This window comes from Heloderma suspectum, chromosome 2 (assembly GCF_057233095.1).
Source record: "Heloderma suspectum isolate Gila_16-S chromosome 2, 16-S_ref, whole genome shotgun sequence".
Taxonomy (NCBI): Eukaryota; Metazoa; Chordata; class Lepidosauria; order Squamata; family Helodermatidae; genus Heloderma; species Heloderma suspectum.
In genome coordinates this window covers 272,877,681-272,902,998 of record NC_139459.1, presented here as the reverse complement: position 1 = coordinate 272,902,998, position 25,318 = coordinate 272,877,681, and the positions used below count along the sequence as shown (strand labels likewise).

The 25,318-nt window shown below is 42.5% G+C and overlaps 1 protein-coding gene across 1 annotated transcript in view; it reads right to left on the bottom strand.

The window, feature by feature from the left end:
- SGCD (sarcoglycan delta) overlaps nucleotides 1-25,318 on the bottom strand; it is a 341,247-nt gene that overhangs the window by 59,600 nt on the left and 256,329 nt on the right. The window contains exon 5 of the mRNA XM_084839249.1: nucleotides 22,392-22,464. Coding sequence (XP_084695375.1) covers nucleotides 22,392-22,464 — 73 coding nt within the window. The remainder of the gene's footprint in view (nucleotides 1-22,391; nucleotides 22,465-25,318) is intronic.

The following is a 25,318-nucleotide window of genomic DNA, read 5'->3' as shown; positions in this document are numbered from 1 at the left end:
GTTCTCATCTCCTTAATAAAAGTCTAAACATGGCTTTAGCATAAATAAATGAGTGTCCTTTCACTTTTGGGAAATTCTATTTCTGGACGCAGTGGTCAGCAAACTCCTATTGCTAGGAACACATAGCAATTATAATACAAACGTCATCTATAATTTAGGTTTGGATGACTTGGATGGCTCAAAGTACGTTTTCCAGCACTTATCCCATGCATTTCAGAAGGGTTTTGTTAGTGGAGGACATTTCTTAGGATGGAAGTTACTGATTTCATCTGCAGACATTAGGAAAAAGACAGCTACTCTATGAGTGCCCAGGGGAAAGTAACATCGAATCTCATGCAACGGTATTTCATCCTGTCTCTGACATACACCCCTGAAGCAAAGTGAAAACTGATGTAGTTAACTACAGACCATAGAGAATGCATATGAAAGAACAGGAAAAAAATGTTGAGTAGACATCCTCATTTTCAGTATGGAACCTGGAAGGACACCCATTTTGTTAAATGGCTGTCTTTCTCAGTCTTGATGTGTAACTTCCCTCTAGAGCAAAATGTGGGATGTCTACTGATAGGTTTTTGAGGTCAAATGAGTCACTGGAAATGGCCGAAACAACATTGGAACAGAGAACTTTGGGCTATAGGCATCGTTTTTGAAAATGGCAACAGTGGCTTTGCTCTCATGTCTGATGTTTGCAGTCAAGGCACAAAAAGCAATGTACTATATGTACCTCATCCAGTTTCAACTTTTTGAACATTTCATCAAGTTCATTCCACTCTTCGTATACAGATGTGTTGTCCACTATTAAGAACAGCCAGTCCAATTTTAACTGGTAGCTACAGGTACAATTCAGTGCATAACAAACAGAATTCCCATCCTGCAAAGGACCTCAAGTTACAGAAAAGAAGTCAGAACCTCAGATCTGACCTTTACATAATGGTTATCTTTCCTTTTTTGTTTGCAAAAACAAAGTAACACCAAAAATGGGACCATACCATTACGTTCAAAGTTTAGGCATTTCAGAGGTGTGTTTTTCTGCTTTACTCCATCCAGTCCATCTTTCCTAACCATGTCCCACTCCCAGGCATTTATGGTTCAAGCCTCAAGGAATCTGCTTTTGTGATTTTTATAAAATAGAATATTCTATAGGTACACTAAAGTGATAGCTTCACATATAATGTGCTTCATCTGGCAAAAAGCACTCATTTCTGACACTGAATGTATAAGGTGAAGGATAGAACACCAAAAGGGACTGTTTTTTTTATCTTCAAAGTGCTGTGCCATATCCTCATGGGCATCAATTTTAAATCTGAGTCATATTTAGAAATCAGCCCTCATTAGCCATTTGGTCTTTGTGCTCTTATGTAAAAGATTGAAATCCTCTTACCAGTGATGGAATTAGATTTCTTTGACAAAATCATGGTCATGCTGTGGATGCTGAGGAATATAATGCTCTTTTAAAAAGAAACCCAGTCAGCCACAATGTCCTTTGGGTTAAATCTGCATGGAATTATACACATGAAGAACAGCTCAGAGGCAGAAACCTGTCATTAAAAGATAAAATCACCTTAAGCCATTGGGGAGGGGTGTGTGTGTGTGTGGCTACTTCTCTTTGATCTTAGAGGAAAACAGCTACAATTCATGCTTTGCATAATTTAACGGAGGGAAAAGGCTTTGCAAGCACGAGCACATATTTATAATCTCACAACAGGAGTTTACAAAATATCATATTTTCAAATGTTAAAAAATCCCATTATTCTTCAATATAATGCCTTTTTCTTCTGGCTTTCACGTTGTTATGAAATAGCTATTGATTTCCAGCGGCAGTCAACAGATGGAATGTCTGGAACAGGGTGTTTGTTGTCATAACAACAGTGGACTAACAGCCAAAGAGCTTAATTTAAATTATATAGCAACCCCCTCCCCACAATAAGGCAACCCTGTTATTTGAACCACCCAGTTAAAAAGTTCACAGTGCAACATAAGTAGACTTATATCACAGTAAATAATAGTCCCCTTTTGCCAAACATCTTATTATCTAAACATGTTGAATATTACAAGGACAAACAGGAGAGCCCTCACTCAATAAGAAACCAGGGAGTACTGCAAGCTGACACCTCGGAGTCATGATCCAACTAAGTTAGCAGCTTTAGTTTATATGGATGGTTGGCTTTTGTCCTAAAAGGAGACAGGCATTGTACAGGAGTGTTTTCTGAATGTGGATTTCTGGTTCATTATAACGCCAAAGGTGGTTTACAGGTTAGCCAACAATTCGAAGCTAGTACAAGTGGAAATGGTTTATGGCCAAGAGAGGGGCACCTAGCCAGAGGGGACACCTTAGCCATGCCACTGTTTTTTTTCAACCTCTCTGTGCATTTCAGTATGTGACTTTGTGGCCTCAGTCTAATATCGTGGGCTGAGCCACATACAGTCACCAGTAGGCAAGACACCAGCTTGGGCACCAGTTACCTCTCAAGCATCAGGTAGTTTGGTAAGAGGGCCATGTAATGGGATGCTCTGATGCCATAATTGAACTGGCAGAGCAGGAAGCACCACCTTGCGTGCTAGGAGAGAGCCATGGTAACATATACTTGTTATATTAAGGCGTGCAGTTGCATTGTTAAGTGTAACCCAGGTAAGTTAGGGTTCAAAGTACGTTTGGGAGCGAGTGAAAGGTGGGAGGGGAGGGGTCTCTCTGTGTGTGTCAGGATTCTGAGGTTTTAAAAAGGGAGAGCTGACAGCTAGTCAGATAGGGCCTTAGGGATGGAAGAATCTAGATCTAAGTGAAGTTCTGGAACCAGGATTTAGAAGGGGTAGAGTAGGTATGTTAGGACCAAGTATAGATTTATTAATAATAGAATATATAACTCTTTTGTGTTCAATACTTTTTTTTGTTTGTTTTTAATACAAAATCCCATCTGCTCGTTTGGCTTATTGCACTACCATTAGAAAATCTATTTCCTTGTTACTTCTTCTGTATTGGTAGAGGGAACCAATTAGTCATATCGAGTGTCCCTTTGACCCAGAGCGTAAAGCGGCTGAAGCTTTGTGTGTCAGTGAGGACAACTAACCGATGTGGAGGCAGAGGTCCTGAGGGATTTTTCTTCTCAGTTTCATCGGGTGGAAGCTGGAGAAGGTAGAACCCAGGGCAGGAAGATCACAGCCATCTTGTAAAGTTATCTGGACCCCAGTCATGGTGAATGTTTTCCAAAGATTCTCCCAACATTTTGAAATTGTTATTGAGGGTCAAAATTGTATGGATGGAGATGAATTTGAGGAGGGTGTGGTTGCAGGTGGTGGGGATGGCTAGGAAGCTTGCAGGCATCAACTAGGGATGTACAAAAATACTGCTTGTCTTTGCAAATCATGTGAACAAGTCACGTTTGTAACCCTGAATGCGAGCAGGAGCGCAATTCTTGGCAATGTTTGCAATTTCCCGAATTTGCATACATGTTTGAAAGTGTGCACTTCTGAAAATGCACAAGTGTGCACTTGTACATGTGTGTACTTGTGCAAGTGCCAATTCCCCCCCACCCAAATACACATATTTACACATTAGCCTATGGGGGCAAGTGCACATCTTTTTTTTCAATTGGGAAAAATGCACACTTTTAAAAATACAAATCTTTCCTAATCAAAACAAAAAAAGATGCTCAGAATTTGCTCAGTGTTTCAGAATGCAAATGAGGCAAACTGAGCTTCGAAGAGGAATTCAGAGAACTCCAACAAGATCGAACATCGCATGTTTGCCCATCCCTTCCATCAAGGAATGGGCAAACATAATATTACGGCTTGGTATTACGGCTTGCGGTATTATGGCTTGGGACCACAATACCTGATGGCATGCCTCTCCTAAAATGAACCTACCCGTATGCTATGTTCAGCATCTAAGGTCCTCCTCCAAGGTCCTCCTCCAAGGGAAGGTGGCAACGAGGGAGAGGGCCTTCTCAGTGGTGGCCCCCCGTCTGTAGAATGATCTCCCTGATGAGGTCCACCTGGTGCCAACATTGTTAACTTTACAGTGCCAGGTTAAGACCTATCTCTTTTCCCAGGCATTTGGCATTACACGATGGGTTTTAATCGGTCCTGGATGTGTCTTTAGTTACAACCAACTGTTCAAAGGTGTTTTTGGTTATATATGTTGTTTGTGTATATTGTCTGTGTGCTTTTATGTAAATGGCTTTTAAACTTTCTATATTGTATTTTAATGTTTGAACTTCTGTAAACCACCCAGACAGCTTCGGCTATGGGGCAGTATAGAAATGTAATTAATAAATACAGCACATAAACATGCCAACTGAGCCATTAACAGGAACTTAAGCTGGTTGGGGGGTGGCAGGACTGTTAGGGTGCCTGCCTGGGATTTTCAGGGAAGGGAGCTCACCTCTTCTGGGGTGGTGGTATCTCCTTGCATCCCTAAGGATGCAATCATTACTTATATAACTTGGGAAGTGTGTCAAGCAATTCTAACCCTGTCTGATGGCAGGTAGAAGAGAAAAAGAAGAGATAAAGGTCAAAAGAAAGTGAGCTTAGACATACTTGTAACTGGAGGTACAGGAGGAGAGTGTGCTTTGCTGGATCTGGTAGAAGGTTCAGGCCTGAGCTGACTGCTCAAGGAGCCAAATGCAGCATGGACAGCCAGCTCCTTGGACAAACAAGGATTGTAAAATCACAGTCTTTCAAGTTTCTTCCCACCCCAAGTTTGCTGATTCAATAATGCCTGTAAATCAAAGTTGTTGCCAAGTTTTACTCCAAGACTGGTGTCTACCTCTTTCTGTCTGACTGCAAAGGTAATTCATCCCAAACCTGTACGCAGAAACACCTCCCTTTCCTGCCATCTTTAGCCATTTAAGCAATTAATCAGAAATGACCCCACCATCATTTTTTTCATACTGGAGTAGATATTTGTTACAATAGCCAGCAATTCAGTGTAACAACGGGAAGGGAAGGATGTTCCCTGAAGAGTGAGCTAAAAAACCAAAGACCAGTGTTATAACATTCCTGTCTATGGTTCCTGTCTTCTGAGGGCGCAATCTTATATCCACTTACCTGGAAATAAGCCCCACTGAACTTCATGGGGCTTACTTCTGGGTACACATGTACAGGATTGCACTATGAATCCTATACGTCTTACAAAAGAAACACGTATAATAAATGTATGCTGTGGTCATGCATTTGCAATGGGCAGGATCCCTTGCAGCTTTATTACAAGTGCAGTGCTCCTGTATTTCAAACATAAATGTGGTTATGATAACACGAGTGATCTGGAATCTCAGAGTTTATTAAAAATGTCACACTGCATTGTGATACCAGAATTGATTTACAGCACATTACTTCTCAGCTAGCCTCAGATGAATGCTTTGCTAGAAATGTTTCACTGCAAAAAGCGGAAGGAACAGTGGCATACAAGTTGCTACCCAAAGAAAAAAGGGCTGGTTTGCTTGCCCTCCTTTCTGGGCAGATGTCTAATAATTGGATTCTAAACACAGGAAAGACAGTAGTCAACTTCTAAAAGAGTGCTGATGAGAAAGCCACAGCTTCTGACCCAGAAGCCCCAATGCTCAATTCTAGATGGATGCGAGGATATATGGATGGCACATTCTGAACATATTTAAAGGCATTCTCTTCTTGATTATTAACATCACATGTTCCAGGGCTAAGACCACCAGTAAGTCCTGGCTCATATTAAGCTGAAAGAAGGGATGATCTTCTGTTTGTGTGTTCCTTGAGCAGAACAAAGTGTCCTATATAGTCCACACTGACATGAATACAAAATGTGGAAGAGTAAATAACTGCCCCTTATTTAAATGAAGTTCCTTTAGAAGATGTTTCTGGTGGATTTTACAAATTCCAACTCGTCATAATTCCAGGCATTTGCAACTCCAGGAAGTGTTGGATGACACTTGATCTGCTGGACTGGGGTCTGCAGACACCACCAGCCAGCCGCCCTTGCTCACTCCGCCATGTGAGCTGCTGGACAGCCTGATGGATGCCCGGTGACTGCTGTGTGTCAGACCCTTAGTGAGCCACCACTTTGTGTAAAAATGGCAGCTCGTTATTCTGTGTAAAAGGCATTTTACGGAAGTGGTGGCTGTAAAACCGCCTTTTATGCAAGATTCACGCCTTTAATCTTGTGTGAAAGGTGGCTTTATGGCCACCATTACAGTAAAATGCCTTTTATACAGAATAACAAACCACTATTTTTACATAAAAAGTAGCGTAAAAGGAACTGGGTGGCTGAACAGCAGTTGCTGGGCACCCATCGGGCCATCCAGCAGCTTGTGGGGGCAGGAGCCGGTGAGGGTTCGGCAAGCACTTGACGACTGCACTGCAGACGCAAGTAAGTCTGTCCATCCCTAATTTAGATGGAGGTGTAAAACTGGCTCTGGATGAAGTTGCACTCCACTGAAATATCAAATTTGCAGCTTGAGAGTTCTCCTGGACGTGGTGCTGTTGATGGAAGAGTAGGTGGTGTTGATGGAGGATCAGGTGGCCCGCCATCAAGAAGTCTTAGACTGACAGGCACTAAAGACAAGGCCTTTTCAGTGGTGGGCCCATGACTTTGGAATTCCTTCTCTAGATAGATACACATTGCCCCTACATTACTGCAATTTATACAGGCTTTGAAAACTTATTTATTCAAAACTGCTTTAAACTGGTATTTATGTTTGGTATTTAATAGTTGTTTTAACTCCTGATATTTTTTTAAGCAGAAAGAGATTGTTTTACCTGCTGATATTTTTCTTTGCTGCTGCTATAATCTTTTTTGAAGCATTCTCTTAGCTTACGATTTTATAGTTTGCAATACATTTATAGATTGTTTTAACATGCTGTGAACCTCCTTGAGAGGGGTAATCCTGAAAAATGGCATACAGAAATAAGTAAATGAATAAATCCCTTTTATTTAGCACACCAAACTACTCTTTTATCCCTAAATAATCTGTGTGACCCATTAATTGGCAATTGGCTATCCTAAAACCCAGAATCTCTACTGAAGAAATAATGTTATGTACTGGGGCCAACTTCAATCTTTTAGCATAAAGCAAATAGAAATAAATATTTCATTAAACATATATGCTATAGAAGCTGAAGGGCTTTTTTTTTTTTACATTCCCCAACACAAGGCTTCAAACCCTGACCCCAAACATCTCACCTTCTCAAAGAGCAGCCCATAAGACCAATAGAGCCTGTCACGGATAAATGCCACAACTTCCTCTTAATCAGCACACAGTCAGCATACTAGCTTATATGATGAATAACTAAATAACTTGCCACTCATTTTTCAAGAGATGTCATTGCAAAAATTCATCTGCAGAATGTCGTGTGCACTTGAGGGAAGCTTAAGCACTGTAATAAGTATCAAGCCTTTTTCTATGGCATGAATCTGCCATAGAGTATGAAATGGCTATTATTAATATTTTTAAGGCCCTGCATTTATTATCATTTATTTTCTACACAAGGTTCACTAATACAGATGGAGTAATTTAAAAAGTGCCTTTTCCGGTGTAATTTTATGTATATGTCTATAGCATGTACATGTGTGTGTCTGTTGTGTAAAGACGTATAGCAGAGAAAGATTAATGCTAGTGGTGATACATAAAGATTAAACTGTTGCTCTTCCATATACATCAAGTCATATCCCTTTATGAATTACAGCAGCAGATGAAATATTGGGACAAATGGAACTGCTTCTATCAAGAGGAAGAAACAAGGATAACTGCACAGGGTATAAATGAAAACGCTTGGGATAAAAGACAAGGATGATAGGAGTTTAACCATGACTGTGGAACAAAAGGAGCTTTTCCTGGCATTATAGAAAAATAGCCTTTTCCTTTAAAATGAATGCAGAAAGAGCTAGAAGGCATTCCCCTGCTTCCAACGCACTTGTTGCTATGTCTCTACCTCAGTAGCATAGAAGAGAAACAGGGTTGTGGGATAAGCAAAAAGCTGCTGCAGTTGTGCTGTAGAGATAATTGTAGTGGTGCATTAATTTCATGAGCAGGAAAAGTCAGCCAGTTTTTTTACTTTTCTGTTTTCACAAGGAAGGTAGTCAGCTGCTTGGAGGTTGCATGGAATGTTGTGACAAATATTTTTCCCAGAAGCCTTTGCGTCTGGCAAGACTCCTGCATCCGCCTGCATAATAGGCTACCTTTCAAATATTTATCCAAAACAGAGTTATTTGTCTTCCATATTTTTCTGATAAGCGGCAAAACTCTCCAAAGCTACAATTTTCATACAGAAGCTATTATGATATATCCCTGTATTATGTTTCAGTCAGTTTGGTACTGACAGAGGCATTCTGACAGAAGCATTTGTGCTGACATGTTGTAACTTCTCACTGACCTCTCTAAGCCTGCTAAGGAAAAGGGAAAATTTTCCCAGATGAACTCAGGAAAGGCCAGCAGGTGTTTCAGATATGTAAGTTGGGAAGAAGGATAACTGAATACTGTAATATTGTCCATGTGTTCAGCATACGATCCAAAGGAGTCAAAATAATATACAATACTGTGAGAAGTAGACAGGATTTATGAAAGAGGAACAGATGTTATCTGTTGGGGGAACTTAAGGAAATGTCCTCAATGGTAGTGACAGAAGCTGAAGTAAATATATTACTCCCAAATCAAAGCTAGGAATTTTAGGAAAAATAATAACTTATTGTTAGGAGCTGAATCATGCAAGCAGCACTAATAAGGAATCATATAGATATGAGGGGGAAATTACAGGGAATCCAGAACCAAACATCGATTCTCACCAGGACATACTATCTGTCTTCATGAGAGACCAAAACACCTGTTTCAGATTGACTCCTCTGCTCCATTTTGCCCCCAGCTTAGAAGTATTGGTAAGATGCTTTAATCTTTGTAAAAACGAAAAAAAAGACAATGCTCCTAGACTCTCAGCCTCACCTACCTCACAGGGTTGTTGTGAAGATAAATGGAGAGGAGAAGGACCACATAAGCTGCCTTGGCTTTCTTGCAAGAGGAAAAAAAGCGGGATATAAATGTAGTAAATAAATAAAATATAAATAGAACTAAATTAGATGCTTTTGAAATGTGTTTTGATTGAACCAATGATGTATTTTGTCTTTGTTCAATGCTCTTATATGTAATGCAAATCATGCAGAAACTGCTTAAGATTTTAAAGTAAGAGATGAAAAGACATGCCTGGTTTCAGAGACCTCTGTTTAAAAACTTGGTGTTAATACCAGGGATTTTGTAAATGTAAAATTTCCATGGTGACACTTTGTTCCTGGAATATGATATGGGATATGTTACCTGCTGATCCATGATCAAGCTAAATACAGAAATCCCATTATCATAGTATGCCTAGGCAAGGACAAATCTGTCACAATGAGCACTGCTGTGTGCAAACGTAGCCCCAAACACAACCATGGCACTGGGGCTTTCCAGCATGTTTCCTGTACATGGGAGGTAGAAAGGTCTATGGCAGCCTCCCCCAAAGTGGTTGGACTACAACCCCCATCCAGCATGGCCATTGGGGATAAAGGGTGCTGTTGTATCCTACAGCTGGAGGGCACCAGGTTGGGAAGGCTGGTCTATGGTGTAAACTGTATTCAATTGTTAGATGCTTTTGGAGGCAACCCAGAGCACCACAATGAAACTCCCTTAACTGGTGCAGAAGGATATATTTGCCAGATTGATTTCCCAGTGGAATATAATTCTACTTCATGTATAATATAACAGACTCGTGTCACCATGACTCATGCTTGGTTCTAACAAAATTACTAATCAGGATAGTAATGGTTAATACCCCTATTGACCATTTCCAAAGGAAATGAGAAAGAAAAAATAAGGATATGTGAATCAGCAAAACTCAAGCTTGGCGAGGTTCTCCAGTTTCCACTTTGATGCGAGGTTCTCCAGTTTCCACTTTGATGCTCATTCCAACTTGTGTCCATATCAGGTTGCAAGCCTTGTTGTTGTGTGTTGTTGTTGTTGTTGTTGTTGTTGTTTTTACACAAAACATTTGTAGTTTCGTGAGCATTTTCCCAAAAGTACTCATTTTGCCCATTTTTCAAATATATGCATTTTTCTTCCATTGACTAAAGCATGTCTGTGCACATTTTTCACATTTTGTTGTTGTTGTTGTTGCAGGAACAGCATCATAAACTCAAAAATGAATAGACTCTATACATAAAAGGAGATTATATTTGGCCCTGTGTAATTCTAGTAAAAAAACGAAATGAATTTCTCACTCATCCTTAAGAAAAAACCAATCTGAACATCCAAATAAAAATACAAATCACATAAACAGCGCTCTAATAATACCATAAGTACAATTGTCACAGATGGAGGTCAGAGATGATACACAGCAATTGTAGTGGATGAGATTCTCTTTATTAGACATATGGGACTCCTTTCTAACAGTCCTCTAGTATCACTGTGGATTTAGCATTGCTCTGAGATCACATTCTGTGGCCATTTCTTCTCCAGTGTCAGTTTTATGGCTGCAGAAGCCTGGGTTTCCCCAACTGCCCATCTTCCTGGAATTAGTCACTTAAGCTTTTTTATGATCAGATCACTTTTGCTCTCCTTTGCCTCCACATTATAACATTTTTTCCCCTTTAGAAGCAGGCCGCACTTCAGGCGCATTTTCTTTCAAACTCCTTTTCCCTGCACTGTGCCTGCTTTCACTGTTTCAAGACGATGCGAAAGGACAGTCTGATCTTTACGTGTGTGTATGTGTGTGTGTGTGTGTGTGTGTGAAAATCTATTAATATCAGTGTGAAAGAAGCCAGTGCCCTGATTTATACTCAGTGGATAAAAGTTTGTGTAAACCTAGCTCCTTTGACTTCAGGAGGAGTTTTGTTTTTTATCAGTTGAAAATCTAGCCTGGACACATTCAGAATTAAAAACAGAGGCAAAAAAATGCACACTACTCCCCTCCCCACTCCTCACACCTATTTAATGGGACATTGGCATGAATAATGCTCATGCAATTCCCTGTTCTACATGTGATTCCCTGTGGCTTGAGCACATGCTTTGCATGAAGAAAGGCTCAGGTTCAATCTCCAGGTGTGGCTGGAAAAACCCCACTCACCGGTCCACCTCAGGGGTCTGCGGGGGGGGGGAAGTGATCCGTTCCTCCCCGCAGAATCCTCCCCAGCTGGCTCCGCTCCGCGGCAAGTCTGCGGAGCCTCTGGCTGGGCCTGTCCGCAGCCAGACTTCTGTCCGCTGCCAGTCTGAGGACGCAAATGGCGTTTGGCGTAGCGGACGCCATTTGCGTCCCTACTCTTTTCGTGATAGGCTATGTAAATATTCATGGGGTGGTGGGGGGGGAGTGGTTTGTTCCGCCACAGACTCCAGGGGGCCAGATTCTAAAGAATCCGGCCTCATTGGAGTCCGTGCTGGAATTCTCCGCCACCTCTAATACACATGTGGAATTCCACTGAGACAAAAAAGACCTGGATTTCCCCGCAACTGACATCCATAGTGGGACATCATTATTATTCCCATGTTAATACAAGGAATATTACTAATATTTATTAAACATATAAACTTACTGTGGGATGTACCAAGTATATTTTTTTTAAAAAAAACCCTGCCCACAGTAGCCAATGTTTTGAAAAAAACACATACAAGAAGAAAAACAAAATATTGGGGGGGGGGAGCAGAAGTGAAAAAACAGCACTTTCCCCCAAACCACCTAGTGCTACATCTCTGGCTCACCTGACACATACTCTGACTTCCTAGGTCCAATGGCTTGCAAATGTGTTGGCCTCATACAATCCTTTCATAGGACTCTACCATATCAGAATTCACATGAAGGAACCTTGTCTAAAAGTGTCTCCTTTCCTTCCAGCAAAAGATTCCTGCACATAAAAATGAGGGAGAAGGCTTTGAGCCTAGCCTCCTTCCTGTCATGTTACCTTTTCAAGTTGCAGAAGGTTTTTGGTGTGGGGCATTTTCACACTAGCAATCCCCATATGCATCCAATGAGTGGACTGTCCATGATGATGGTACCATATGTCTACCTGCACGCTGGGTTAGCTCTCAAAAACTGAAATGCTTTTAAACTAATATATACCTTTAAATAACACCGTAGACCTATTCAGACATTCAGCTTTAGGTTTTAAACATGCATGGGAGAAGGGTGATGAGGCATGCTAGCTCCGCCTCCTCCGTCGCTGTCCTTATCACCCTGCTCACATTGAGTGAACTTCTACAGTGGGGAGCCTTTTCTGTCTGTGTCGGCTCCCTGTGTGATTCAGAACAGGGTTCTACACTGTGTGGGAAGCTTACACAAATAGAAAAAGCTCCCCCTACAGAAGTTCAGCCTTACCACATGGAAAGCAACGAAAACAGTGATGCAGGCATGGCTAAAGTATCATGTCTGTGTCTTCCCATTCACCCTACCCCCTTTGCATGCCCTTTAAACCAGGGATGGCAGATTCCAAGCTACTCTGTGTCTTACTTGAACTCTGACGTTCACCAACCAGAACCAGGTGCAAAATAGTTGCTTGGGCTGGGGGACTGAGGAGAACATGAATTAAAAATTAAGGAGCCAGGGTGTGCTGAGCACATGCTCAGTCTAGGAATTTGTTTCCCGTACCAACTCACAGTCCTGTGACACAAGATCAACTCCTAGTTGTCCTCGCCGCCCCAGCTTTCTTCCATCTCAGGGGGACCGATTTTGTTCTTGCTGTTGTTAAACAATTGTGAGTCAGAAACCCTGAGTGATCTATTGCAAATCACCCAGAAATTGATCAGCACTTCCCAATCTACCTTCTACCTATACTGAATGGGTTGGATCCAGCTTTTATTCTGACAGTGCGAGCAGCCCCTGAGCTGAGTTCTGCTCAGAATGCTCCTGCTGAAAGGGAGAGGTGCCATGCACACCTTTGTGGAGGGCTTCTCAACCCTCTGGAGGAGATTTTCAGGGAGCATAGGCGATTGCAGGGGGAGGGGGTATCAACAAAGATCACCTTCCTCCTTCTGGCAGAGAGATTCCTCTGCCGGATCAGAAGCCTCCTGAGGATAGAAAGAGCCCTTCCATCCGCAGGAGGAATTCTTCCATCCTGGATTCAACCCATTTGATATATAATCCATAAAATACACACATACATACCAAACTGGCTTGAATTATTTGTGAGCCTATGTTAATAAAGGATTGCTCTGACCATTCTTTTTTCCTTCAGAACTATTCATTTGGGTTCAGTGCATCTAATTTTTGTTATTATAATAATTATGAATGCAATAAACTGTTTTTTGTCCTCAGATCTCCCTCCCTCCCTCCCTCCCTGCCTCCCTCCCTCTTTCTTTCTTTCCCTCCCTCCCTCCCTTTCTTTCCTTTCCTTTCTTTTTTTTTTTTTTAAAAAAAACCCTTTACAGCACATAATGAAAAGAAGCACTATTTCATTCAGAATTTTGTAAACTGAGCCTTCCCGACTTAGCTGAATGTTGCCTTTAAATTGCTGCCTGGTATAATAGGTTTCAATTGGACTTTTTAGAGAGCTTAATGCCCTATATGGTACAGGAGGAGGATACGTCTTTGCTAAACTCAGAATGTAAGCACCTTTCACTGCCATTTGGTACTTTCCATGATGGATAATCACATTTGCTTACTTTTTTCTCAGCACTAGGAGACTAATTTTTTTCTTTCTTTAACAGGTCTTGCATAAGAGGGAAAAATAACTGGGGAGGGGGTGGGTGGGGAAGGAATCGAAAAGTGGCTGCCACATTTATTCCTTCCATCCAAAAGCAGCACTTTTTCTTTTGATCCCCCATCTCATTTTTGAGTGTGTAAAATCGTCCCACATCTTTCCCCCTTAAATAATAATCAGAAATTACTTGCTGATATGGCCACTTTTTTTTTTCCATAGAGGGCTGTTTCAGACAAACACCTCTCCATGTGAAAACAAGGGTCAAACTATACCTTATGTTTAATGTGCCCTTTTTTTAAAAAATGGAAATGCAAACAGCAACTGCAGTGGAGCTGAGCAGGTTTGAGACCCAGGGAAGTAGGCAGGGAGGTAGAGTTGAACCCTTTCTGTATTCCTGCTGTACTCCAAGATAAAAATCTGCCCCAATGTGCTATTTGCATTGGCAGGGAACCGCCCATTGACAATTGATGCTAATGGGATCTTCCCTCCTGATGCAAATAACACTTGGACCATGGCGGGGGGGGGGCTGCGGGAGGAAGGGCTGAAACTTATCTTCCTGTCCCAGCAGTCCTGAGCTTGATTCCCACCCTCCTTGTGGCTGTAATTTTCATTTTTTTTTTAGCTTGCTTCACTTAACTTAAAGGGATACATTAGCATGGCCCTAAGGTGGGAAAATCACTTTCCAAAGATATGACAGAATGTCTTTTAAGAGTCTTCCTTGCATATGTAAGCAAATGCATACAGTATTTGCACATGTAAGCAATTAGGAATCTGGGACTGCCAATGTTTTAGGGGGGCCCTGGGCAAGTTGCCTTCTGGACTGGCCCTGCTCTCTTGACCACCCTCCCTCTTTAAAAAAGACTTTTAAAAACTGCTCTGCTCAGTGCTCACCCCTTCCCTGATGCTGCTGCCCTTGCCCCTCTCTCTCCTTCATGGCTTCCTTCCATCTTCCCTGCCCCGCCTGCGGTATGTTTTGTTTTAACCTTTGGGCAGCAATGGTATTGGTAGCACTCTTCTTCTATGGGGCCAGGGCAGGCAGGCTGGCTGGCTACCGTCACACACTGGGTAATACATTTATTTCTTATCTTTGTAAGCCACCTTGGGAGCCTTTTTGGCGAAAGGGCAGAATAAAAATACTACAGATAATTAATTAATACACGTGCACCATTTTAATTTGAAATATTTCTCCCAGTCGGGGAGCACAGCAGTGAGCTGAGCCAATTGGATGCTATGTTTTGGGGCATGCGGCTGACGTCAGTAGTGGGATGATGAGGGGGCTTGGCCCTCCCTCTCACTGCTCCAGTGCTAACAGTGGCCATGTGCCCCCAAAGGTAGCATCTGATTGTCTCACCTCACTGCCACTCCTCAGACTGGGAGAAATACTTCAAATTAAAATGGGATGTGGCTGCAGCCTTGACCCAGTCAGCACAGCTATTTGTTTTGCACAACTTGCTAGGATGCTGCTGCTGGTGTGCTTCCTCCTTCCTGGCATCCTTTGGAGGTCCTCTGGGGCCCCAGACCCTTGCCCCACAATCTGTTGGTAGCGGCACCACTCGGTGATCTTGCTTATTAATTTGATAGATCCTGAGCCTAAAAATCAGCTGCTCATATGTCAATATTATTTCCCTTTAGTCAGCCAACTGGGTCACTAAGTTGTAGTTGCTGAACACAGTTGCCGATCACAATTTTGCAAGCTGTACTATACTTAGTTATTTGAAGGTAACACAGCATTTCCTTTCCCTTGCACATTTTGTTTTTCTTCTCTTTAGCTAGTTTCGGTGGTGTGCGTGCCTTACACTCTCTTCTGCTTTCTTGTGGCTACTTGCAATATGTTTCTTCTATTGCTTTTCCCTGTTACATTGTTTTGACATGGCTGCCAGTAAGAATTATGTCTGATACATAGCATAATTGATCCCAGTTGCATTATTTCATAAATCGTTCCCACACAATGTATTCCTGTTCCTTGCAGAATTAAAACACTTTAGAGGTTAATCTTAACATCTACCATATTTGCATGGAAGTTCCTAAAATATATCACCGACAGCTAATTGTCACAAAAAGGGCATTACATCAGTGCTGCTGCAAAATTATGCTGCCATTTCATGCAGATTGAGATCAGGGTGAGATCAGTATGAATGTGGGGCTTACATATTCTATAGTAAATCTGTTAGCATAGACATGTTTTTTACATCCCAACTTTTAATAACATTATACACCGTAAACCGAACTTCCACCCCTAAGCGCTAGGGCCTACAGAGTTCACAGTAGAGTTCATTCATTCATTCATTCATTCACTCACAGTGCAAGCCTATGTACATTTATGTAGAAATATGTCTCACTGTGTTCAATGGGGTTTACTCCCTAGTATGTGTGCTCAGGATTACAGACTTACTAGAAAACAGTGGAGGCTGGTGGCTATGATTTCAGTGGGTCTGTGAAGTTGCTGTCAGAACTCTAAAGGAGTTGTTTTGGGGGATAGGGTTCAGCTGGCTGAAACCCAGAGTGGATTCACAGACCCACTGAAAATGGAGTCACTAGCCTTCACTGCTAGAAAGTAATCCTCACTGAATTCAGTGGGACTTACTTCTGAGTAGACATGCCTAGGACTGCTTTATTAGCTTTAATGGACTTTTCTGCTGCCCCCTTCCGTCATAGTTCTTATGCTTTGTCACCTTCTCATGTCCTTTTAAAAATCATTTGCTAATATCTTTTTGTCTCCCATCCCATATTTTTACTTTCCCCTGTATAGTGTCATGCAGTTGATGTCCTACATAAATGATAATGAGAGGAGTGGCAGTAGATGCACAGAGAAGCTCTTTTGGGTACATTGAGATAACTGCCAATACAGATTTAGTTGCTATTATTACTCATCTGTGAATATCATGTAGACAATTTGCAAAGAGTTTTGTTTTCTTCTGTGGTAGTTATATTTTTTAAAAGCAGTATGGTCATGACTGACAATTTCCTGTAGCTTCATTCATGGCATTAATTTTATGTCTTTGTCTTTTCCTCCCTCAAACACTCTGTTTGATTTATTTATTTATTTATTTATTTCTTGTCACATGGAAAATGTACTTGATGCCCCAGTGGCCTTACAAGGATTCATTATTACTGTGTCATGAAAGTAGAACACATGGGGGGAAGAACATCTCAGCCAAAATATGGCAGGCATGGGGGCAAAGGAGGGAATGAGCCAAGTGGGGCAAAGCAGTATGGCTTTGTTCTTAGTCTAGTGTGTGGTGTCAGTGTTAACTTTGCTCTCTTTCTGCACTGCGGTATGGACTATGTTTTCTGGCATCTAAATCATATCTCTGCTCCATTACTCCTCTCACCCATGCATCTCTTTATATGGAATTGATTAATTATGTAGTAACTTTCTATATTTATTTATTTATTTATTTATTTATTTATTTATTTATTTATTGCATTTATACCCCGCCTTTCTCCCTCTCGCAAGGAACTCAAGGCGGCTTACATTATCCTCCTCCTCACCGTTGTATCCTCACAACAACAACCCTGTGAGGTAGGTTGGGCTGAGAGTCTGTGACTGGCCCAAAGTCACCCAGTGAGCTTCCATGGCCAAGTGGGGACTAGAACCCGGATCTCCCGGCTCCCAGTCCGTCACTCTCACCACTACACTACACTGGCTCTCATTGCCTAATAGCTGAATAGTGTAAGCTGCTATGGGAAGACTAGTGTCCTGACATGGGGCAAAGGAATGCATTAAATAAATAAGCAAATAAATAAAATAAAGATATATATAAACATCTGGTAACAACAATGTATCTTGTGATTAAAGTAAGAACTGGTGCCTAAAGTTGCTCGTTTTCCTCTTCCCTCCTCATGCCTTTTTCCTTTTGTGTCATGTCTTTTAGACTGTATGCCTGCAGACAGGGATTGTCTTAATTTGATTGATTTGATATAAACTGCTCTGGAAGCCTTTTCAGCTGAAGAACAGGGGAAAATGCTTCAAATGAATGAATGAATGAATGAATGAATGAATAAAGTATTTTTCCATTGACCAATACAAGAACACTGTTATTCAAAAGCATCGAATGTGTCACATCAACCAAAGTGATTAGTGCGAGGGATCCATCGTACTTGCAAAGCCAGTAGATGAGAGTACCCAGTGTCTCTGGAACTCTCTTGGCACTTGGCTAGCCCACCCCCCAGCATGCCTCTGGGCCCGAGTGAAGTTAGGGCATTCTCCAGAAAGGAAAGTAAAAAGCAGGGGTGGGGAGAGAGAGAGAGAGCTGGAGGCTGGAGATCTGCTGCTTTGCACCTATCACCAAAACTCTATTTGAAAAAAAGAAAAGGCTGCTGCTTAGTAAGCTTGGGGGTGGGGGAGAAGCAGCAAGGACTGACCTGGAGAGCTTGGAGACCGCAGGGAGTGACCTGGAGGAGTGACACATGTCTGTGCAAATGACAGAAATGAGTGATGGTTGATGGCTCTAATGGAAAAGTTAACCAGCACACGAAAGGCATACAGAAATGTGCAAGAAGGGGATAACTGCAACACGACTTGGTGGGATTTTATAAACGCTATGATACAGCACAAAAAGGTAAATCAACCACCACAGTCACATGGTCTTTCATGGAAAGATTTATTGGGTCAACAGAGTATAATCTGATAAAGATAAAAGATCAGACAAGCAACACAACTGTATGTAACAAGGATCAAGAAAAAGATGAATGGATGTTCTTATTGATGATATCTCACATTAAGACATTTAATGTATTATTAAATTTGAAAAACCAATAACAACATATTTTTTTAAAAATAAACGAGTGACTGAGGTGAGCAGACCTTGTGTGCTGGAAGTGTTGGGTGGGTACGTGTGTGTTTTGGAGGGGGATACTAAATCAGACAGAGAACTGTGGGTTCAAAAGAGTGAGTTTGTGCTCATCTCCCACCTATATAGGCCTTGTATTCAGGTTTTTAGGCAAATTACTTAACTGCTGCCTTCACCAGTTTGCCTTTCTGTGAAATGGATGTTCAGTGATCAGCCATGTCTATCACTGCAGCCATTTTGTGGCAGCACCCATGACACTTCCATGAAATTCCAAATGTGCCCACTGACCTAAGGCAGGAGACTCTTCTCAAATTGTTGTAGACGTCCACAAGAAAGAACAATTCTGTCTAGTAACTGCTAATTTCTGAGTAAAATATTACAATATACATTAGCAACTTTTGAGAGAAGTAACATGTCAAAAGTTTGACATTTGAAAATATAATTTTTTAAAAGTTTTTATTTTTTAATAGACTGACTCTACTCAGTTCACTAATGATGCATATGAAGAAATGTGACCAGATCTATCAATGGCAGCTTACAGAAGCAATATTCTATACATATATTGTCCTATTGGATGGAACTGGTATGCAAAAAGCTGCTGCATTGGTACCCCTCCCCTCCCAATTCAGCAGTTTCCAGAGCTTGCCAAACTGAGTTCATACATGAATCCCCTAACCTAACAGATAATTACCACAGTCATCTTTGACAGTAACCACCCCCTAGTTATATAGATTTAATCTTAATCCCACCCCACCGTCACTAACTGTAATTAGTGCTGATTACCTGGCTGGAGGAGATGCGGAATTCCTCATGCATGTGCCCATCAGGGCTATGCATAAAGATCTGTAGGTTGTGGCCACTGGCTGCAATGCAGTGCACACCCATGCATGCTTGAGTTTCACTGGAAAGTGTGTAACATATGAGTTGGTTTGCAGACATCTGGCATCAGAATATATATCTTGTCAAACCACAGAATCTGTTGAGTTGCTGCCTGATGCTATGCATTGTATTCATGATCCTTCTATCCTCCCAACAGTCAAGAAAGATAGTGGGATAGAATATTCATGATCCTTTTATCCCCTCGCAACAGTCAAGGAGGATAGGGGCTGATCAGCATTTTCATCACTAAATTTTTGTGGCAGAAAGAAATTCATAAACCAAGTAAGGGCAATCGGCCTAACAATGGATTATGTCAAACAAACTGAAAGCCAACGAAAGGCATGCTATTTTTTCTTTATATGAAATGACAAACATGACATCCGTGGGTGTGATATCTCAGAAGGGGTTTATTACAAACACTACCCCACCTTTACACTAACTCTCCGAGCCACCGCAAGGCAAAGACATATAAAGAGAAGGCAAAACACAAAGATGACAGCCGAGAGGCAGTGCCACTCTAGCGAGAACAGTACAATGTCTGATTTCAGAAAAGGTGATCCCACACTTGTAAAGCAGCCAGTGATGCAAGACCATTTGTCAGAAACAGGATGATGGAAAGTCTGTGGAGGGAGAGCGATGGCTGTGTAATCACCTGGAACTTATCATTCTGGATGACACACAAGACATCGGTGAAGGTAACGGAGACAGAAAAGTAGAAGGTAAAGAGAAAAAGAGACCAGGAGTGTTGTTACGTGGGCATTAGGAAGCTGAATCAATTTTGATAAAACATTACAAGTTCCTACCGCATTGATGCACTGAGCATATGACAGTGTTATGAAAAGAGGGAATTAGTGTTTGGCTAGACGTGCACTGTAATGGTGGAGCACAGAGGAATGACTTATCTGAACAAATGAACATGTTGCTTGCTAGTAATTTTCAGCAGTTAGTGGAAAAGACAGGAAAGGGTATCAAATATCAAAGGATATCAGATATCAAACTATATCTATGAGTTATTACACAAGGCTCTAATGTGTAGAGTGGCCCACCTCCATCATGTGGAGAGTTTCGATTCCACCACCAAATATTCTTGGGGAGGCTGGCAGTGTTACGGAATCTCTCCACGTGCTGGGTGATTAAGGATGTGCAAACTCACCCCTGTCTAGGTTCTTCGGAAGCCCGCCCAGCCCCTGCTCCTTCTCGCTGGTCCGCGAACCACACTCAAGCTCCTCCCACACTCAGAGAGCAGCCCGCACTCACCCCAATGGCCTCGTTGAGCTCTGCCACCCCTTTTTTTTAAAAAAAATGAAATGGCGATCGCAAAAATGTATGCGTGAAAATGCACATTTTTCAAATGCTCATATTCTGAGGTGTGAAATGCACATTTTTGTGAAGGTGTATATTTGAGTGTGCATGCAAAAATGTGTATTTTTTGAAAAATGTGCTTTTTCGCACATACATGAATATGCGCATTTGCAAAAATGCGCATTTCCACATATGCGCAAAAATGCGCGTATTTGCTATCACCATTTTATTTCTCAAAGAAATGGTGACCATGAAGCTCAAAGAGGCCACCGGGGTGAGTGCAGGCCATTCCCCAAGTGCGGGCAAGTGGCGAGCAGGGGCAGGGGATCAGTAAGTGGGGCTTGGGGGTGCAGGCAGGGGCAGTTCTGCTGGATTCCCGGACTGAATCAGGCACCTGCGCCATCCCTACGGGTGATCCACAGGAGAAGCTGCTTTATGCATTAGGGTCACCGTACAGCTCAGCTACATGAAAGTTCTTCCCAGTCTAGTTCTACAACATGAACAATGTGATGTGTTTGTGATCTGGCCAAATCTGAAATCTCCCACCCAGTGATGTGTTCTCCCATTTAAAAAGTCACCTTTGAGGGAGCAAGTGACTGCATTTAGGAGACATTATACAGACCACTATCTTCTTTAGCTAAGGACTTTTCCACATGAACCATTTATCATGCACTCGTCATTCCATACTCATGGTTGTTTATGGGTTCTTTAGATCATGTTGTGACGCTCCAGTTTCTCTGCTGAGTCTAACAAACACTTTCGGAAAGATTTTTTTTTGAGCAGGGAAAACATGGCATTTAAATGTGAAAGTGAAAGAAACCACTTTTTCACTTTATCTGTAGCCTGCTAAGCAACAGTGCCACCTAGAGATTATGTAGCAGAAAAGCAGGAAAGGAAACGCTCTTTGTGTAGTGCTCAGATTTCAATTCTGTGATGAAACGGTAAGTAGATACAGCAGATGAACAATAACAACTGATTATCAGCCTTGTGTAGAAAAGCTCTAAAACTGTGTTATTCCATGTTTACTAAATTCAGCACTCATTTGCCTACAGTGACCAGGAATCAAATTGGCCTCCACTCTTGAAAGCACTGCTTGCTACATGAAGTGCTGATAGGATCATTTTCAATGTACAGTTCAAATGTTGCTACGAATAGCTACCCTTAACATAGTGGAGGAGCCACCCGCCATCACATACCTCAAAAGGCATGTGACCCAGGGGCTCCATGTTGACACCCAATCACACAGAGGACCCATACCTCATGGGATTTATTTTCTTTGAAAAAGGGAGAAGAATTTGCCCAAATAGCTCATATCAAAGTCCATGGTGGTCCCTGCCCACTCCTCCACCACACAAGGGCTGTGCTACCAATAACATGTGAACCAAGGCAGTGGCAACTATGCACCGATAAATACAGTTACAAGGTTGCCATAGCTGTACAGAAGATAATTTGACCGCCACATCATTCTTCTGCCTATTGTCATTCTGTGATTGAGTATGGTCTCCCAGCACTTTCAATCACTACAGGCCAAAAAGAGATCTCAATTTTTTTGTTAAAAAAAATCTCGAGCTCTGGCAGTTACAAAGAAGGGAGGCCTAGTGACACGTATTTCCCTTTCTTTATTCAGTTGCAGAGATGGACTTGAACACACCTGCCTTGTTGCCATTCAGTGGCATCTATGCTATGGCACAAGAATACCTGCCCCCTACTTTGTTCAGGGGCTGAAATGCCACCGGTCGGAATGTAGAATTCACGCAAGGTGCCTTGGAGTTACATTGAAACTAAATATTAGCATTTACCTTAGTTCCTTGAAGGGGTCTGCCCTGACATTGGGAGTTTCTATGGATTTAGGGAACACTGTGCCTTCTGCTCCTGAAATTACAAAACAGAACACAAGGTGTAGGTGTTATAAACTGTTAGCAGGGGAACGATGCTCAGATCACATGTGGCATATTTTACAGTTTATCTGTCCCTAATCCAGAACGCACATAATATATCCTTACAAATATCCAGAGTGAGGATAGGAAGTCTCCCTACTGCCCACTCTGCAAAGAATCGTTTCACTTATTACTACACAAACAAACAATCTCTCGCTTGCAAGGCGAAAAACTTTTTTACAGACATATTTAAGGCAATTAATAAATGAGGGACTATATGCATAACAAATATTTTGCATGCACTACAGACAGTGTGTGGTGCTATGCCTGAACATTTTTAAGAAAGGGTCTCAACAGGGGTGATACTGGTGTTCAGGGAGGCTGGTGGCCCCAGTGTCAGTGGAGCGGTGAATCCGCTCCAGGTTTCAGTCAGAACCAGTCAGAATTCTGAAGGAGCTATCCAAGGTGCTTCACAACTGTTAGTGTTGCATCATTACTGGCAAAACCAGCTGGCCATGTGCAGTAGACATCCCTCCCCAAGTCCCCACCTTGCTATGCAAGAGGCCTGGCACTGCATAGGGAGTGTGTATATGTATATTACAGCTGTCACCACAGGGCAGCCTCACCTATGACACTTGTCAGCATTCTGCACCCTCTTCCCTCTCCGTCAGACTGGGGAGGGGAAGAATTTTTTTAGTTACACATATATGCTCCCTTTTGCAAAATTCTCTAAGAAGCACGCCATTAGAGTATCTATTTTCTAGTGATGTGCAAAACTCCCTTACCTGAAGTCCGCGGGGGTCCGCGGGGGGGGGAGGCGTTTGGTCCCTCCCCCCCAGAATCCTCTCCGGCCATCTCTGCTCCGCGGCAAGTCCGCAGAGCTGCTGGCCAGCTGCTGGTGGACTACTAGCCGCTGGGACGCAAATGGCGTCCGGCATAGCGGACGCCATTTGCGTCCCTGTTCTTTGCAGTAGTAGGCTACGTAAAACTTTACATAGCCTATCATGGCAAAGAACAGGGACTGTTTCTTCTGCAGGACGGCAGCGGACGGACTGGACCAGCCAGTGGCAGGTAGGATCCGTTTCGCAGCAATTTTGCGGGGTGGCGGAGGTGGGTGGTCTGTTCCGCTCATTGGTGGTGGAATTCCGTGGTGGAATTCTCTAACATCCCTATATTTTCACTTACATCCCTCAACCCCAAATCCATCCTGGCTTTCAGAAACCTGTCTCAGCCACTGCTGCCTCCTCAACCCCAACACCTGATCACACAGTGTATTTATTGTTTCTTTCCAACTTTGGGCATAAATGCTGAGGATGGGATCGTCTCTTCACTAGGGATGTACGAAAGTCACTTACCTTTTCGAAGGGTGACATTCACGGGGGGGGAGGCGCTCCGTCCCTCCCCCCGAAATTCTGGCCGGTGGGGAGGCCCCCCAAATTCTGGCTGGCTGGCTCTGCAAATGGTGGCAGCCGTAGCCGCCACCGTTTGCATCCCTGCAGTCAGCCGTGATAGGCTACGTAAATGTTACGCAGACTATCACGGCTGATTTAAAAGGGAAAAAAACCCGCGCGTACGCAAATGGCGGTGCCCATGGGCGCCGCCATTTGCGTTCCTTATTTTGGCACGTCTTAGTCTACGTAAACATTTACGTAGACTAAGACGGCAAAAATAAGGGGAATGCAAATAGCGTAGCATCTACGCTATTTGCGTTCCCCTTATTTTCGCCGTCTTAGTCTACGTAAATGTTTACGTAGACCAAGACGTGCCAAAATAAGGAACGCAAATGGCAGCGCCCATGGGCACCGCCATTTGCGTATGTACTTTTTTTTCTTTTAAATCAGCTGTGATAGGCTACGTAAACATTTACGTAGCCTATCACAGTGTTTTTTAAAAATCTAGCTGTGATAGGCTACGTAAATCTTTACGTAGCCTATCACGTTTTTTTGTTTTTTTTAACTGGAAATGGTGGCGGCGGCAGCCGGTTGGAAGACTGGCCGCTGCAGCCACCACCGCCACACCGCCGCCGCCAGGAAGATTTGCCGAAGGTAAGTCCCGTCCCGGGGGAGGGGCGGCAGACCGTTTCACCACCGATTTCGGGGGCATTCGGCCTCCCCGAGATTCGTGGCGAAATTCTCTGACATCCCTACTCTTCTTCACCCAAGTTTGGATATGTGTAAAAAAAACACCCACTCTTCAGCCAGTCATCCTCTACCATCTTTGTTGAAACCATACAAAAATGACTGGATTGTCATTTGGATTTGGGTATAACTTTTGAACCATAGCTGCTTTTGTTATGGTAAAAGTAAGATCTATAATTAAATGTTATTTCCAGAGCAAAAAGGGTATCTGAAAGGGATAATTATGATTTCCCCCAGAGTTATTAAATGAATGCATATTGTATAAATACAAATATGTCATGTTTGTTATATATAAAAATAATATTTTATAACACACACACACACACGAAATACTCAACAATAGAGAGAGGAAAATATGGTTGAGCATTGCCTGCCTTGTTGTGGCGAAGGGGCTTGCGTAACTCAGTGAAGCCATAAGCTATGCCGTGCAGGGCCACCCAAGACGGACAGGTCATGGCAGAGAGTTCTGACAAAATGTGGTCCACTGGAGAAGGAAATGGCAACCCACTCCAGTATTCTTGCCAAGAAAACCCCATGGAACGTATCACAAGGCTAAAAGAGATGACGCCGGAAGATGAGCCCCTCAGGTCGGAAGGTGTCCAATATGCTACTAGGGAAGAGCAGAGGGTATTTCCAAGTAGCGCCAGAAAGAGTGAAGCGGCTGGGCCAAACCCGAAAGGACACTCAGCTGTGGATGTGTCTGACGGTGAA